The 13,615-nt window shown below is 42.1% G+C and overlaps 1 protein-coding gene across 5 annotated transcripts; it reads right to left on the minus strand.

The window, feature by feature from the left end:
- rfx1b (regulatory factor X, 1b (influences HLA class II expression)) lies at positions 1–13,288 on the minus strand. 5 transcript variants are annotated; one of them, XM_034120413.1, is made up of 18 exons: positions 13,147–13,288; positions 11,638–12,004; positions 8,944–9,041; positions 8,772–8,849; positions 7,556–7,629; positions 7,097–7,376; positions 6,832–7,013; positions 6,638–6,757; positions 5,685–5,803; positions 5,447–5,565; positions 5,256–5,359; positions 5,002–5,153; positions 4,737–4,834; positions 4,038–4,187; positions 2,684–2,895; positions 2,061–2,214; positions 1,939–1,984; positions 1–847 (listed from the first exon to the last, which is right to left on the minus strand). In XM_034120413.1, the coding sequence occupies exons 2-18, from the start codon at positions 11,975–11,977 to the stop codon at positions 675–677; spliced, it is 2,499 nt and encodes an 832-aa protein (XP_033976304.1). In that variant the 5' UTR covers positions 11,978–12,004; positions 13,147–13,288; the 3' UTR covers positions 1–674. The 5 variants fall into 5 exon arrangements, with proteins under 5 accessions (XP_033976304.1, XP_033976306.1, XP_033976303.1 ...); XM_034120415.1 differs by having other exon boundaries at positions 5,447–5,562; positions 11,638–12,007; XM_034120412.1 differs by having other exon boundaries at positions 11,638–12,007.
- Between the last annotated feature and the right edge of the window lie 327 nt (positions 13,289–13,615).

The raw sequence follows: 13,615 nt of genomic DNA on the forward strand, positions 1-13,615 counted from the left end.
TTCACAGGACCATCATTTATTAATCCACCGATACAGAATATATAGAATACAAGCTTTTGTTCAAGAAAACTCTCAAAGGCACAGGGTATTAGTTCATTGGCCAAATTAATAAGAAATGGCATGAAGGAAAATATGGCTTCGACATTAACGCTCCATCAACATACATGATCCAGTATCAGTCCAGATGCTACTCTGAGATTTAAAAAGTGTTTTTATATTTCACTTAAGTCCAGCTCCCCTGCATAGTCATGGCTTTAAAGGCAAGGTCAGAGATAATTATGAGTTAAGAGTACAATGAAGATCTCCACACAGATATCAGGTCAGTGATTAAGGCGGGGCAGAAGGGAATCAAGAATATAATATATATATTTAAGTATATAAATATATTTGAGGCTGGACACAGGAGTAGCTAGCCACTGGATAATTAGGGGAAGGCACAGGGAACCAGGGAAGGACTGTGGTGAAGTCAAAAGAGAAATAAATGGCAGCACAAAAGTACAAAATTGGCAAAGGGCTCTCCCACTTTCACATGATTGCACACACACGAACACACTCAACACCGGAAATCAGCTGTTTGCAGACAAAGAGTGACAGGATGGGATGACATGATTTAAAGCAAATGTGAGTGTGTGTATGTGTGTGTGTGTGTGTAGATATTTTTTACAGATGAGCAGCTAAGGAGGTGTGCTGTCGGTGAGAGAGTGCAGACTGAAGGTGGTCCTGGGCAGCTTGGTGGGCGGCTCCATGGGGTCCTTGTCGTCGTCCATCGCACTCAGAGAGCTGGACTGCAGCACCAGATCCCCTCCCTCGTCGTCGCTCTCCTCTTCCTCGTCATCCTCCTCTTCTTCTAATGGAGAAAAAGGCATTTATGTGACATTAAGCGACCTGATTAACAGAGACTATGACTTGAACCTTAACCCCTAAGTGGTTTATGTCCCCTAGGGGATACAGTCATTTGACAGGCTGTTTCCATGTGAAAAATGGGTGTAATATTGGTTTTACATGGGTGTTATAACATTGTAATATAGGTGTAATAACAGTGTAACATGGATGTGATAACAGTGTAACATGGGTGTGATAACAGTGTAACATGGATGTGATAACAGTGTAACATGGATGTGATAACAGTGTAACATGGGTGTAATAACAGTGTAACATGGATGTGATAACATTGTAACATGGATGTGATAACAGTGTAACATGGATGTGATAACAGTGTAACATGGATGTGATATCAGTGTAACATGGATGTGATAACAGTGTAACATGGATGTGATAACAGTGTAACATGGATGTGATAACAGTGTAACATGGGTGTAATAACAGTGTAACATGGATGTGATAACATTGTAACATGGATGTGATAACAGTGTAACATGGATGTGATAACAGTGTAACATGGATGTGATATCAGTGTAACATGGATGTGATAACAGTGTAACATGGATGTGATAACAGTGTAACATGGATGTGATAACAGTGTAACATGGATGTGATAACAGTGTAACATGGATGTGATAACAGTGTAACATGGATGTGATAACAGTGTAACATGGATGTGATAACAGTGTAACATGGGTGTAATAACAGTGTAACATGGGTGTAATAACAGTGTAACATGGGTGTCATACGGATGTTATAATGATGTACCATGCGTCTCATAGGGGTGTAGTAATGTGTAATGCGGTACAAAAACAGTGTAATATGGGTGTAATAACAGTAATATAACACCGTAACAAGGGTAAAGTATTGGTGTAATAATGGTGTAACATGGGTGTATTATATTTGTAATTTGGAGGGTAAATGGATGTGTTATATGGGTGTAACAACAGTGTAATATGGATGTCATGAAAAAAATGGCCATCAATTAATTTTCATAAAAATGTGTTTGCCCATTTAAGGGTCTACATATCTGCAAGAGAATGCAACTGAACCTACCTTTGTCCAGGTCGGGGGAGATGCGGCTCTTGACAGCGCTGGCAAACTGCAACACAAAGGTAAGCATTTAAAAATCATCCAGTTGAGACTGCTGCTATGTGACAGTATTTACAGGTACGTACTTCTCCCATGACTGCAATGGGTGTCACCCCTTTAGCCTGGGCCACCCTGTGCTCTATCAGGTAGTACATGTACTCGTCATACAGCAGGCGGATCAGGTGGAAGGATCCGAAGCTGGCCGCGCTGCGCAGAGTCAGGTCCCGGATCACCATGGAGCTGGGGAGAGAGCAGAGGAGATGATTATATCCAACGTCAGACCAAACAACACCTAAAGCACCTTACCCGAGGCTAGCAGAGGAATCCCAGCTTCATCGTTTCTTTTGTTTTTCCCCATTTCAATATCCCTGAACAAACTGCAACAAATTGTACTCACACCACCTCACTGCATTTAAATGTGTATATTAATAAAACAAAAAATAAAAGAAAGTTTGCACACTTTTAAAATGTAACCTTTGTATTTTTGTTGTAGTTTATTGGTATTTTATATTGTGTATTCTATAGATACTCTATTGATATATATCTGTCTTACTGTTGATATGTATAAATGTACTGTTTATATTTTATGATATTTAAAACACATGTAATGCCTGTTTACATACTGCTGTGACTCCCAATTTGGGATGAATACATTTGATCTAATCTAATCTTCATTACTTTGACATATCACGTTTTGTCCCCCCCTCACCTGTAGAAGGACCAGTTGAGCAGGAACACCTTGGCAGCCTTGGGCAGGGCGCTGGGGTTCTGCTCGTAGGGCTTCAGGGCCTCGGTGACCACCCCGTCCAGCCACGAGGCCCACTGCTCCAGAGAGTTCTGCTGCTGCAGCGTCGCTTTGAAGTCCTGCTCCAGCCGCTGCACCACGCTGTCTCCACACTGACACACCCAGGAAGCCTGCTCCTGAGAGGGGAGGGGAGGGTTACACTGCTGTCTCTCACCCAAAACACTCATGTGCATGGAGAATCAGAGGCCAACCATCCACACATATTTTGGAAATGCCAAAAAATACTTCAGTTCTGGGAATCGGTACACAAGGTTTTGCAAAAGATACTGAGATATGAGGTTCCTATGGACTACATGGTACTCTATCTGGGCAATTTTACAGAGGAAAATGTTCACTACATAGATAGATATTTTGTAAAAATACTGTTGATAAGGCAAGAAGGCCATAACTAGGAAATGGTGCAAGGTGGAGCCTTGGAAGGAGATCGTGGAGGAAATTCACATAATGGAAAAAATGACATATCGACTGAGACTGCAAGAAACACAATATGAAGAGAAATGGGAGAAATGGTCAAAAAGATTCAAACCAGCGACAAGGAATACTGACTGATTGAATAAGAGGAACTGTTCTGACAAATGGTCAAATGAGAATGTGACTCCCGACTGCATTTTTATTTTTATTTTATTTTATATTATCTCTGTATTTGTATCTATAGCTGTATTCAAGGTTCAAGGCTTTTATTAGTCATACGTGCATAGCTACAGTGTAGTTATGACGATGAAAATCTTAGGTCACAGGCTCCTCCAACAGTGCAACACAATAAAACTGATAAACAGAAACAAATAGTGCACGTAAATAGTAAATACAAAAGGAAAAATAGTAAAAAAGTGAAATAGTGAAATAGTGCAAGTGATTGGAATATGATATATTAGATAAATAATTCCTAAGTAGCAGCCCGATTAATGTTATGATGTTGTTTCAAAGTTCAGGTGTTTAATAGTCTTCTGGCCTGTGGGATGAAGCTGTCCCTGAGTCTGGTGGTCTTTGTCCTGATACTGCGGTACCGCCTGCCAGACGGCAGCAGACAGAACAGTTTGTGGCTGGGGTGACGGGGGTCTTTTGTAATCCTGAGGGCTTTCTTCCTGAGCCGCTGGGAGTAAAGATCCTCCATGGATTGCATTGTTTTATTTTGTTTGGGTTGCCATGTACATGCACAGCTGCTGTTGTAATGATTTTATATAATAAAAAGTAAAGTGAGAAAAAAACGAAAACACTCGTGTGCAGTTGTAAATGGGAGGGTGGGGACAGTGGTACTAACCTGCACGTTAGTAAAGTCCACCCGGTTCAGGTCTGAGAGCATCTGGTTGATCTGGGCGGTGTTCTGCAGCACGGCGCGGGCGGCCTGGGCCAGGTGGTTCAGACTGGTGTAGCGGCGCAGCGTCTGGGAGAAGGAGCCCACACACACCACCTGCAGCACAGAGGGGGGGGTGAGGGGGAAAAGTGGCGCTTGTCAGGAAGAAGCAACAATAAGTAAGTTCAGAGTCTGTTTTTCTAACCGTGAACCATCTGTTAAAGTCTGACATTTAAAACAGTTCGGTAATAATGACTACATTCAAAATGTTACAGATGCATGCATGTGTTATGTGAAAGGGATAATGTGCAGCAAGGCAGTCATTATTGAAAAAAGAACACTGGACAGGGGGTTGAGTATTCAACTAAGCCGTGTAATAAGGATCATTTAACATCCACAGCCCTGTTATGGATAAAGCTACTGAGAAACTGCCTTTTAGCTAAATACATGAAGCGACAAACTTTCATAACAAATCCGCCAATATTCTAGTTGTCAATCCTTAAGTCATTTCCTGTAAGCAGTAGCTAAATAGAAAAATAGACAACTTTTTCTGTCTAAAAGGGCTGCGCACCAGAATGATTAAATAAATATTGGCCTATTTTTTTATTTGTAGAACCGGTGCATACTATAACTTGGTATGGAATCAACAGAGAAGCTTATAAATACCTTGATGCGAACCATCTCCTCTGGGATGTTCATCAAGGCGCCTGTCAACCAGTTCTCCAGACTCTTGGCAAAGTTGCGGATGGCCTGAGTTAAGGCACCTGAGGGAGGGATGGTGGAGAAGTGAAAAGGATAGAACAGGGGGTTATCAATTATTTCTAACCACTTAGATATGTATCCATCATATTGAGGCCAGCATGCTGTAAAATCGTGATTGCCTCACAGAACACTTTTCTACTCAGGCCTCTTACGGGCCTTACTAACTCACTGGGGATGGGTCTCAGCACATCAGAGATGAGGATCTCCACCAGGGTCTGGTAGAGCAGGTTGTCACACTCCTTGGTCCAGCGCAGCACCGGCTCGTACTTACACAGCACCACCAGGCAGGATTTGGGTAGACGCTTCTCCGACTCATTGTGCCTGGGGAGAAGACGACAGAGCGTTCATAGCGAGCGGCAGCAGAGTGGAGATACTCGGCATGTGCTAGTATTTCTTTCATCACATTGTAGTATTGGCCCTTACAGGTTGAGGGATTCTGTGTCGATGCTCTGGCTGAACCTCCAGAAGGATTTCCACAGCGTCTCCACCAGGGTGAACTGGAGGTTGACCATCACGTCCATAATGGCCTGCGGGGATCACACATAACACCACAGAGGTGAGTCCTCACACTCTGGACAGAGAACAGTCAGTGTGCTCGTGCCGTCTCTGCCTACCTCACAGTGTTCTCTGTAGAGCATCTGAAAGGCCTTCAGGTGTGCTACGATGATCCCGTCAGGCAGGGGCCGAGCTTGCAGATCGATTTCCACAAAGTCAGGCAGCGGCCTCGATGCTTCTGATTAAGAGAGAGCAGTTGTTCACTACTTGTTTACGGAACAGAATCCTTGAACATTAAGTAGTGTACTATTATTTATTTTAAACATAACTAGAAGAGACATTTTTTAGAGGGCTTACCCAGAAACTGTTGATACTGTTGCACCTGAGCTGAAATATCACAAAGTCCTGAGGCCTGCTGACCCAGCCCACCTGCTGTGCCATTGGTGATCCCCTGTGCCTTCTGAAGTGGCTTTAACCTATTAGAAAAAGTTAAGAGTACACATCAGTCAGAGCGACAGAAAAAGCCACAGGGAATACATCAATGTTTAAAAGACAAGTGCATATATTATACAGAAATCACGAAAGAGGGATTTTTTTAAGCTGACGGCTGCAGTTTTTTGATTTCTTTGTTTAAAATAAGTCCCTCCTCCTGCATGACTCTTCTTTTTCCCCCCTCTGTGCTCAGCACCTCTCACCAGAAGAACCCAGGCATGTGCATGCGCTTCATACAGTATGTAAGTATGGAAATGACCGACCTGAATAATTTCGCAAACTTGTAAACCTGTAAAGCCCTTAGAGATGACAGACTGTGATTGGAGACTCTATTGCAAACATGAGTTTGAACTAGCTAAAGCTGTGAGCCTTTGTCTACAGGTAGCAGAAAGCTAAATGACTAGAAAAATGATTCTCCATATCTACAAATGCGTTGCCAACATTGTGAGACTATCTTGTGGAAAAGTCTGCCTTTCTCTTTTGGGGTTGATTTGAAGTGATGACAGTTGTTGCCAATGCTGAAATAGCAACTTTTCAAGAGGATTTTCAATCAGTAAATTAGCATTGTACCATCTGAAGGAGCGTGCACAGCCAATAGGAACACTCTCTTAAATGACATGGCCAAAGTCTACTGTCACATGCAAGGAAGTGCAGATGTCTAGTTCTCTCTCACTAAACTTGAAATACTGTACAATATGCTGAAAAGTGATTATGGAATATTTGGGCAATGATGCTTCAAGAAACGGCCTAACCCAGCTTTAAGTAATTTGATACACCCATAGCCACAGGGACACAAGTAAGCAGTGGGGTGTGGATACCTGTTTTTCTGTGAGAAAGGCTGCTGCCTCAGCGCCATGTGCTGCTGTTCGTCCATCAGTCTGAGCAGCGGGGACCCAGATTTGATCCTCAGGCCGTAGTAGTGGTACTTTGAGTTCCCTCTGAAACACACACCAACAGTTATGACAATGCCCTCAGATGCATTTCTATAAAACTCTAGTGTATGTGTTAATACCTGGTCCCCAGTCTCCGCGTCCGGAGCCCCATGAAGACGGACCTGATGAGTTTGCCGAAGGATGCGGCGTTAACAGGTTCTAGTTTCTGCTCCTGGCAGTGCAGCAGGTAGTGGTAGTAGAGGGTGCAGCGGGGTAAACTCACCCCCTCCGCCCCCTCGTAGTTATCGCACAGCCACTGCACCTAAAGAAGATGGACAGATTTAATTTCCTGAACTTTAATTTTCTTATAGTGTAACCAGTTTGTTGTTCACTTTTTTTACTCACAGTAGCAGGTGGGGCACGAGAGTTAGGGCTGGAGTAACTCTGTCCTCCTCCACCTGTTGCTCCGCCTCCCAAAACATAGCCTCCCTGAATGACATAGCCCCCTCCGCCCGCAGAGGCTCCGCCGCTATTGGCTCCAGCTGTTGCCACAGAAACGGGCTGCGAGGTCACAGAGCCGGTGAGGTCTGACTCAGAGCTGGGCGTGGCCTCATAGTAGGACGAGGAGGTGGGGGGGGTCTGGGAGTAAAGGGGCGAGTCGGAGAAAGGGTAGCTGCTCGATCGACTGCACACACACACACACACAAATAAATAAATACAGATAAACAAAGATGTGTGTTAAGAAAAGCAAGCGTAATTGCTTCATCGTTATATACATTTTTCATGCAAAACCTGTTGTGGTTAACCTCACAAATATGGAGATTGCACACAAAATGCACACACAGCAGGTCCCTCTCTACTCACATGGAGGACGTGGTAAAGGTGGTGTCTCCTCCTCCGTCCACATACTGCACCTGACCGGAGTACACATGCTCCACCTGGACAACGAGCAAACAGGAGATTAATGCAGCTTCTTTGACAAGCTGTGAACCCAACATTGACATATTACCACACAAGGTTATGGCAAACTTGCGAACAGTATTTACACATCCAGGACCACAATGCAACATTAGCATCTTTTTGGAGTTGTGTATGTGTCCATCTGAGAAGTTCATTATTCACTCTTCTGATAGCTCTGTTTTTGGTATTCCTCTCACAGTGAGTTCCATGTGTGTTGCTATTTGCAGAGCAGGAAGTGTATAATGGGTTTTAAGAGCTATGAGACGCCCTAGTATGCTTCACATTTACCGTAATAAATAGTGTGCAGACTTGTCAAGACCTGAATAAATGGCGTCCTTAGAAACATGTTGGTCTTAGGTTAATTTGGTCACCAGGTAGCAATAGTGGCAATACGGATATAACCTGTTCAAACGTTTTAAATATAAATAAATTGTTTTTTTTTGCACTGCTGTTTGACTCTGTTTATCACCTAATGTGCCCTTTGGACACCTTTGGAAAAAATGTGGGATCGTTTTGGATGTGTTATATCCACAATAACTACTGTTTTAAATCAAATAGAACCACAAAGCCAAGCCATAGTTGCCTATATTTAGCTTGAAACAATGAGTGTAACAAAATAATAAATACAAATAATTAATGTTCCTTCTAATACTACAGATCTTGTTGTTCTAATTAATGAGTGCTATGCTCTTTAACTGGCTCAGAAGAGGCCGAGCAGGCACAATTTCTGTACCCTGTTTGACTTCTTCCCATCATAACCTTTGTACATCAAATGAAGCAGTAAAGATGAGGGATTTTCTGGGTAGACATGACAGCTTGAATATAATTATTAGGGAACACAACTAAGAAGTATTAGGATAGCAGTCTGCCATTTAAGACAATTGAAAGGTGGTGGTCCACAAACACTCCTAACAGCAGCAGGACCTGCAGAGCTCAGTGTGTTCAGGTACATGTCAGACAGCCTGGGGAGGCTGCATTATGGAGGTTTAAGACATTCAAATAAGGAAAACATGTATTTCTCTAGTTTCCATATGCCTGTAAAAGTGGACAAAGCCATTACTAATACATGCCATTGCACTTCAATTGATTGCATCTACTGTTTTTTTCCTTGTCTGTTTACCTCCTGGTTAATGTGCACAGACTGCAGGTTGTTGATGTGGCCGGACTGAATCCTCTTGGCTGCTTGCAACACTGACCTCTGCAGGAGAGTAAAGCCACAGTGTCAGATGGAACTCTGGGTGATTTACCATGTGTTTAAATGAATGTTGTTTGAGTCTATATTGGGGTATTACCTGTTGGCTGGTCTGCACTGGTTGGACCACCTGAGCAGGAACACCTGAGGCCGGCGGGCTGGAGTCTGACAGGCTGTCGTTGGAGTGAACAGAGCCCTCTATGGATGGAAGACAGGGTTCATCAGATATTTGAACAGAATCGAGGGAAAAGCCCAGACACTATTACCACAAAGTTAAGTACTCACGACACACTGCTTCCAAATCGTAATAACAACCATCGTAGAACATATTTTAACAAAGTTCTCAGAGGAGACTGATAGCAGGGAGGTTAAAAAGTGTCTGTCTGTCTCACTCTGCTTCCATCCTTATATCTTGCATGCAGCAGGACAGCCTTGGACAGCTAATCTCCCCAGATGGAGAGAGAAATCAGTCCATCTTGTAAACATGCAGATCAGATGAGAGAGGGAAATGAGAGATACACGAGGAGGATGATGGAGGGAGGGAGAAAACAGAGGATGGAGGGCGGGAAGAGGAGAGGGTAAGATTTACTTCTTTATACCCTTCAAATAAAATGAAAACATTATTCTAACTGTTTTCACCGTGCTGCTTTTACTTCAGTTAACATAGCCAAATTACGTTTTAGCCAGCACAGCCAACCCCTCAATGTAAAGTTGCATTAGGATAAGGTCTCAATACTCAATTATAGGTCACAATGATAACATTATCCACTTTTGTGCAACATATAGACATGACCTCAAATGTTTACATGATCAACTTTTTGATAAAAGCTCCTGTCTGTAAACATTTTAGGTTAACGCCAAAAGAGAGAGGAGTTTAGTTTTGTGTGTGTCCTTTAACAAAGAAACAGGTTTAAATATCCTAGGTTCGGGGAATCTAAAAACAATAGGTTTAAAATCCAGATCCAGGGATTATAAAAAAAAGGATGGGAAGTTTCTGGGAAAAGTTTTTTAATGTTTTTTATACCTGTGTTATTCATGTTTTATGTTTATTTTATTATCTTTGCTTTTTAATGACTGCACTATTTCTTAATGCTCTTAATGTTTTTTATTTTTGTAAAGCACTTTGAATTACCTGGTGTTGAAAGGTGCGACATAAATAAACTTGCCTTGCCTTTATCTAACTTGTATAACATGTTGTTACTTTGCACTTAGTTAACAAAGGTCCTAACCATTGAAACTGGATTGGCAGATTAATGCCTGTTGAAATAAATGACTTTCTACCCATGTGTGAAACATTTTTTTTAATCAAGTTTACATTATTTTAACAGAGCAACTTTGTGTGACTTTATTTTATATATTAGTATTCGTCAATTTCCAATTCCATTGTCTGAATATTCTAATTCAATTCACTTTTAAAAGTATGTAGTAAAGTGACATTATGAAGTAGCGGCTAAACAAATAAACATTTATCCCTTTCTATGTGTTACATGATACCTCCTGTTGTGTTGTTATAAAAGAAGCAGGTTTTTAGAAAGGTTCTTTATAGTTAGACTGTATTTAGTGGAAAGCTTTAAGTTCATTATTCTAACCTGCTTTCATAAACTTGGATACATAGAACAAAAAAGCACATAGCTCAAGCTTATTCTATTTTATTGAGCATGATTATTACGGAGCTACATCACTTTTTATTGCAGTGTATATGAGGGAATGCCATGTTTTAATATGCACAGCTACTCAACTAACTTTGAAGTCCAACTACATGAGTGTGACGGGCCCCCGGCCTGTGAGTCTCACTCTGAGGAGTGCACAGTGTTACTTGATACCAGCAGGCAAAAAGATCTACGAATAGACAACCCTAAAATAAACATACAGAGAGAGACACTGCTGCTGGTGTCAATTGTCTCTCATTCCCACTAGTTAACAACATATTTATAACAAAATAGCTGATTTATTAATGACTCAGCATTTGTTTTTTTAAATCCTTGAAACATTTTGAAAGAGCAATTGTCTAAATGGATTTCCAAAAATATCTGGAAATGGTCCAAAGCCTTGGAAGCACAAATGATATTAGCTACCATAAATAATGGCTTTTTTCTGAACTGCTGTCGGACTTGCACACATAAAGACATGTTGATTAAATATAATTGAAAACATCATTATACCACCGACTACCATTTGTATTTATAATGTATGCAACCCCCTGTCAGACAGGTTAACTACAAAAGTGTTTTTAGATCCGAGATGGATTTAAATCTCTTCTTGTCTTTCAAGTACCAGGAGACCTCAGTTATAGTATCCAATATATTCAATATGTCTGACCAATAGAACGAAACCTAAAGCTATTCAATTTGCACTCATGTAAAAAAAAGGTCTATGGGCTTCGATAAATAAAAAAAAAGATTACAACATCATTAGCAATTATTGTCAATTCATTTATGGACTGATTGTTCAAGGATTGTATGATACCACCCTTAAATAGATGGGTTGGCCCTGACAACTAAAAAGAATAGCTATCGTAGATATTTTAAAGGTGAATAAAGACAAAGAGTCAAAAACAGCTCCTCTCTGCACTGTTTAGTAACTAGAATCCATACCTATATTTTGTTCAAACTGCCAGTCTCCAACCAGGATCCAGCCTGTTGCGTACACCCCTCTCTCTATACATTGACTTGCAAAACAAACTAAGGCTTGCTCAGACTGCATGCCACATCATGCCCTCTTGCTGCTAAAACATGTGTGTGTGTGCACAGTATGTATTATGTAGGTATGTACCGGTCGTTCCACTGTCTCTCACCTGTAACAGTCACTATGATGTACTGAGGCGAGTTGCTCTGACCATTACTTTTCTGGACCGCAGTGTGTTGGATATCTGGGGGCACATAGTGTTGCGTGGGAGTCGTCAGAACCACTGGCTTCTGGCTGGTGGGCGGCGCTTGAGAACAAAGTGCGTCCTGTCCCGTTTTTGCGCCAGCGGACGATTGGCTCGCAGATGAAATGGTCCCAGAGGTCGGTGGGACATCGGACAGGAAGTGTGCCGTCTTTGCAGATGAGGGTGCGGTGGCACCAGGTGTTGCCATAGTTACTGTGTTGGCCTGCTGAGGCTGAAGGTCCTCCGAGTATCCAGAAGTTGCCATGGCAACCAATGCTTTGAGGCACTAGTTCTGCTGATAAAAAGACACAGCACTCATTAATGAAAGTGCTACGAGCACAAAACAACACTCACTTGTTGGCATGTTATACCTCTGTATGATTTAGCCACAATCAGTGTGTGTGTGTGTGTGTGTGTGTGTGTGTGTGTGTGTGTGTGTGTGTGTGTGTGTGTGTGTGTGTGTGTGTGTGTAACATAAACGGAAGTAAGGCTTTTGTCTGAGTATAACACACTAGAGCTAGAGCTTTTCCTCTCTGGTACAGTATGAATTACAATGCTACCTTAAGCACCATGAATACAGACATGTAATCAATGTTCAAATCAAGATGTATTGGTGTTAGTGAAAACGAAACACAGGAATGGCTAACTAAACACTTGAACATATGTGACCAAGGTCTGTCCCAGATTTCACCATCTGGAAATAAACTCATATTAATCATCTGACCCACTGTCAGTCAAAGATTAAGGCCATCCCACTGGAAGATAAACCACTCCTGCGTGGAGCAACACAGCTAACAAGACAATCAGATGATCATCCGGCACACCGTGTTCAAGAGACTCACTTGCCGTCAGACAAGTCAATGTCAGACCAAAAACTTTTTCAAAGTCACAAAAAGATTATAAAACACCCTAAACTCATACTCCGAGTTTACAACTAATAGACGTGTGGATTACGAGGGCGGTTTCAGTGTTTTACTACATCTAATGTTTCTGATTCGCTTGCTAAGAAAAGTGAGTTGAGCAGGAGAGTGATAGCTTCCCCAGCTAGCAGCTCCCGTTGAGTTGTGACGTTAAAGGGGGCTAAAGCTAGCTGCTAGTGACTCGTGTTGGATAGTTATTAAATCAATGACCACGCAACTAAACACGCCTCGTTATAATGTTATCGTTGTCGGGGCTGTAAGAAAACGCCTGAACATTATAACAGATGAGCCAGAAAAAGTACGGTTGCCACTCCAACACACCCGCCATCTTGTGCTCTTATCAAAGATCTGACATCGCCATAACAACGGTCTGCTTTGGGAAATGAGCTAGCAACCACTTTCATCACAGACTAGATCGACCACTCTCACTTTAACGCTGACGGTTGTACAAACAAGCACACACATATACTAGGAGAAAATTAAATTATAATTCTGAAATAGTTTACTTTTTCACCTTTAATGTATCCCAATAGTGTCCTTTTTAGTAGTTTGAGCTTTTTTTCCTTAGATTTAGGCTGTTGTTGTTGTTGACTCCCGTTGCTTGGTTCTTGTCGCCAGGACTACCGTGACTATGGCGCCTTGCCTTCACCGGGGCAACTGTTGCTACCCTCCCGTCTTCGCCCCGCCCTGCACTAAATGCTGATTGGCTGACCTGGGAGGTGGTCGCCGCGTCAGTAAAATAATCTATCGTTCATTGGTAGACAGTGCCTGTCTGTCACTTTCGCCAGAGTCGAACGTCAGATGACCACGATTAATGTTACTTTTATGATTGCTCAGGAAATCAGGCAGATTAATAGGAGTACGTTCAGCCACAGATTTATCCCTCCACGACACAGCACCAAGCGCCTCGGACAGTCCTTTGTGCCTGTAGCCATCAGGCTGCACAACAAGGGGTCAATAATGTAAAAAATAAATAAAATAAA

The sequence above is a fragment of the Trematomus bernacchii genome, unplaced genomic scaffold (genome assembly GCF_902827165.1).
Source record: "Trematomus bernacchii unplaced genomic scaffold, fTreBer1.1, whole genome shotgun sequence".
NCBI lineage: Eukaryota > Metazoa > Chordata > Actinopteri > Perciformes > Nototheniidae > Trematomus > Trematomus bernacchii.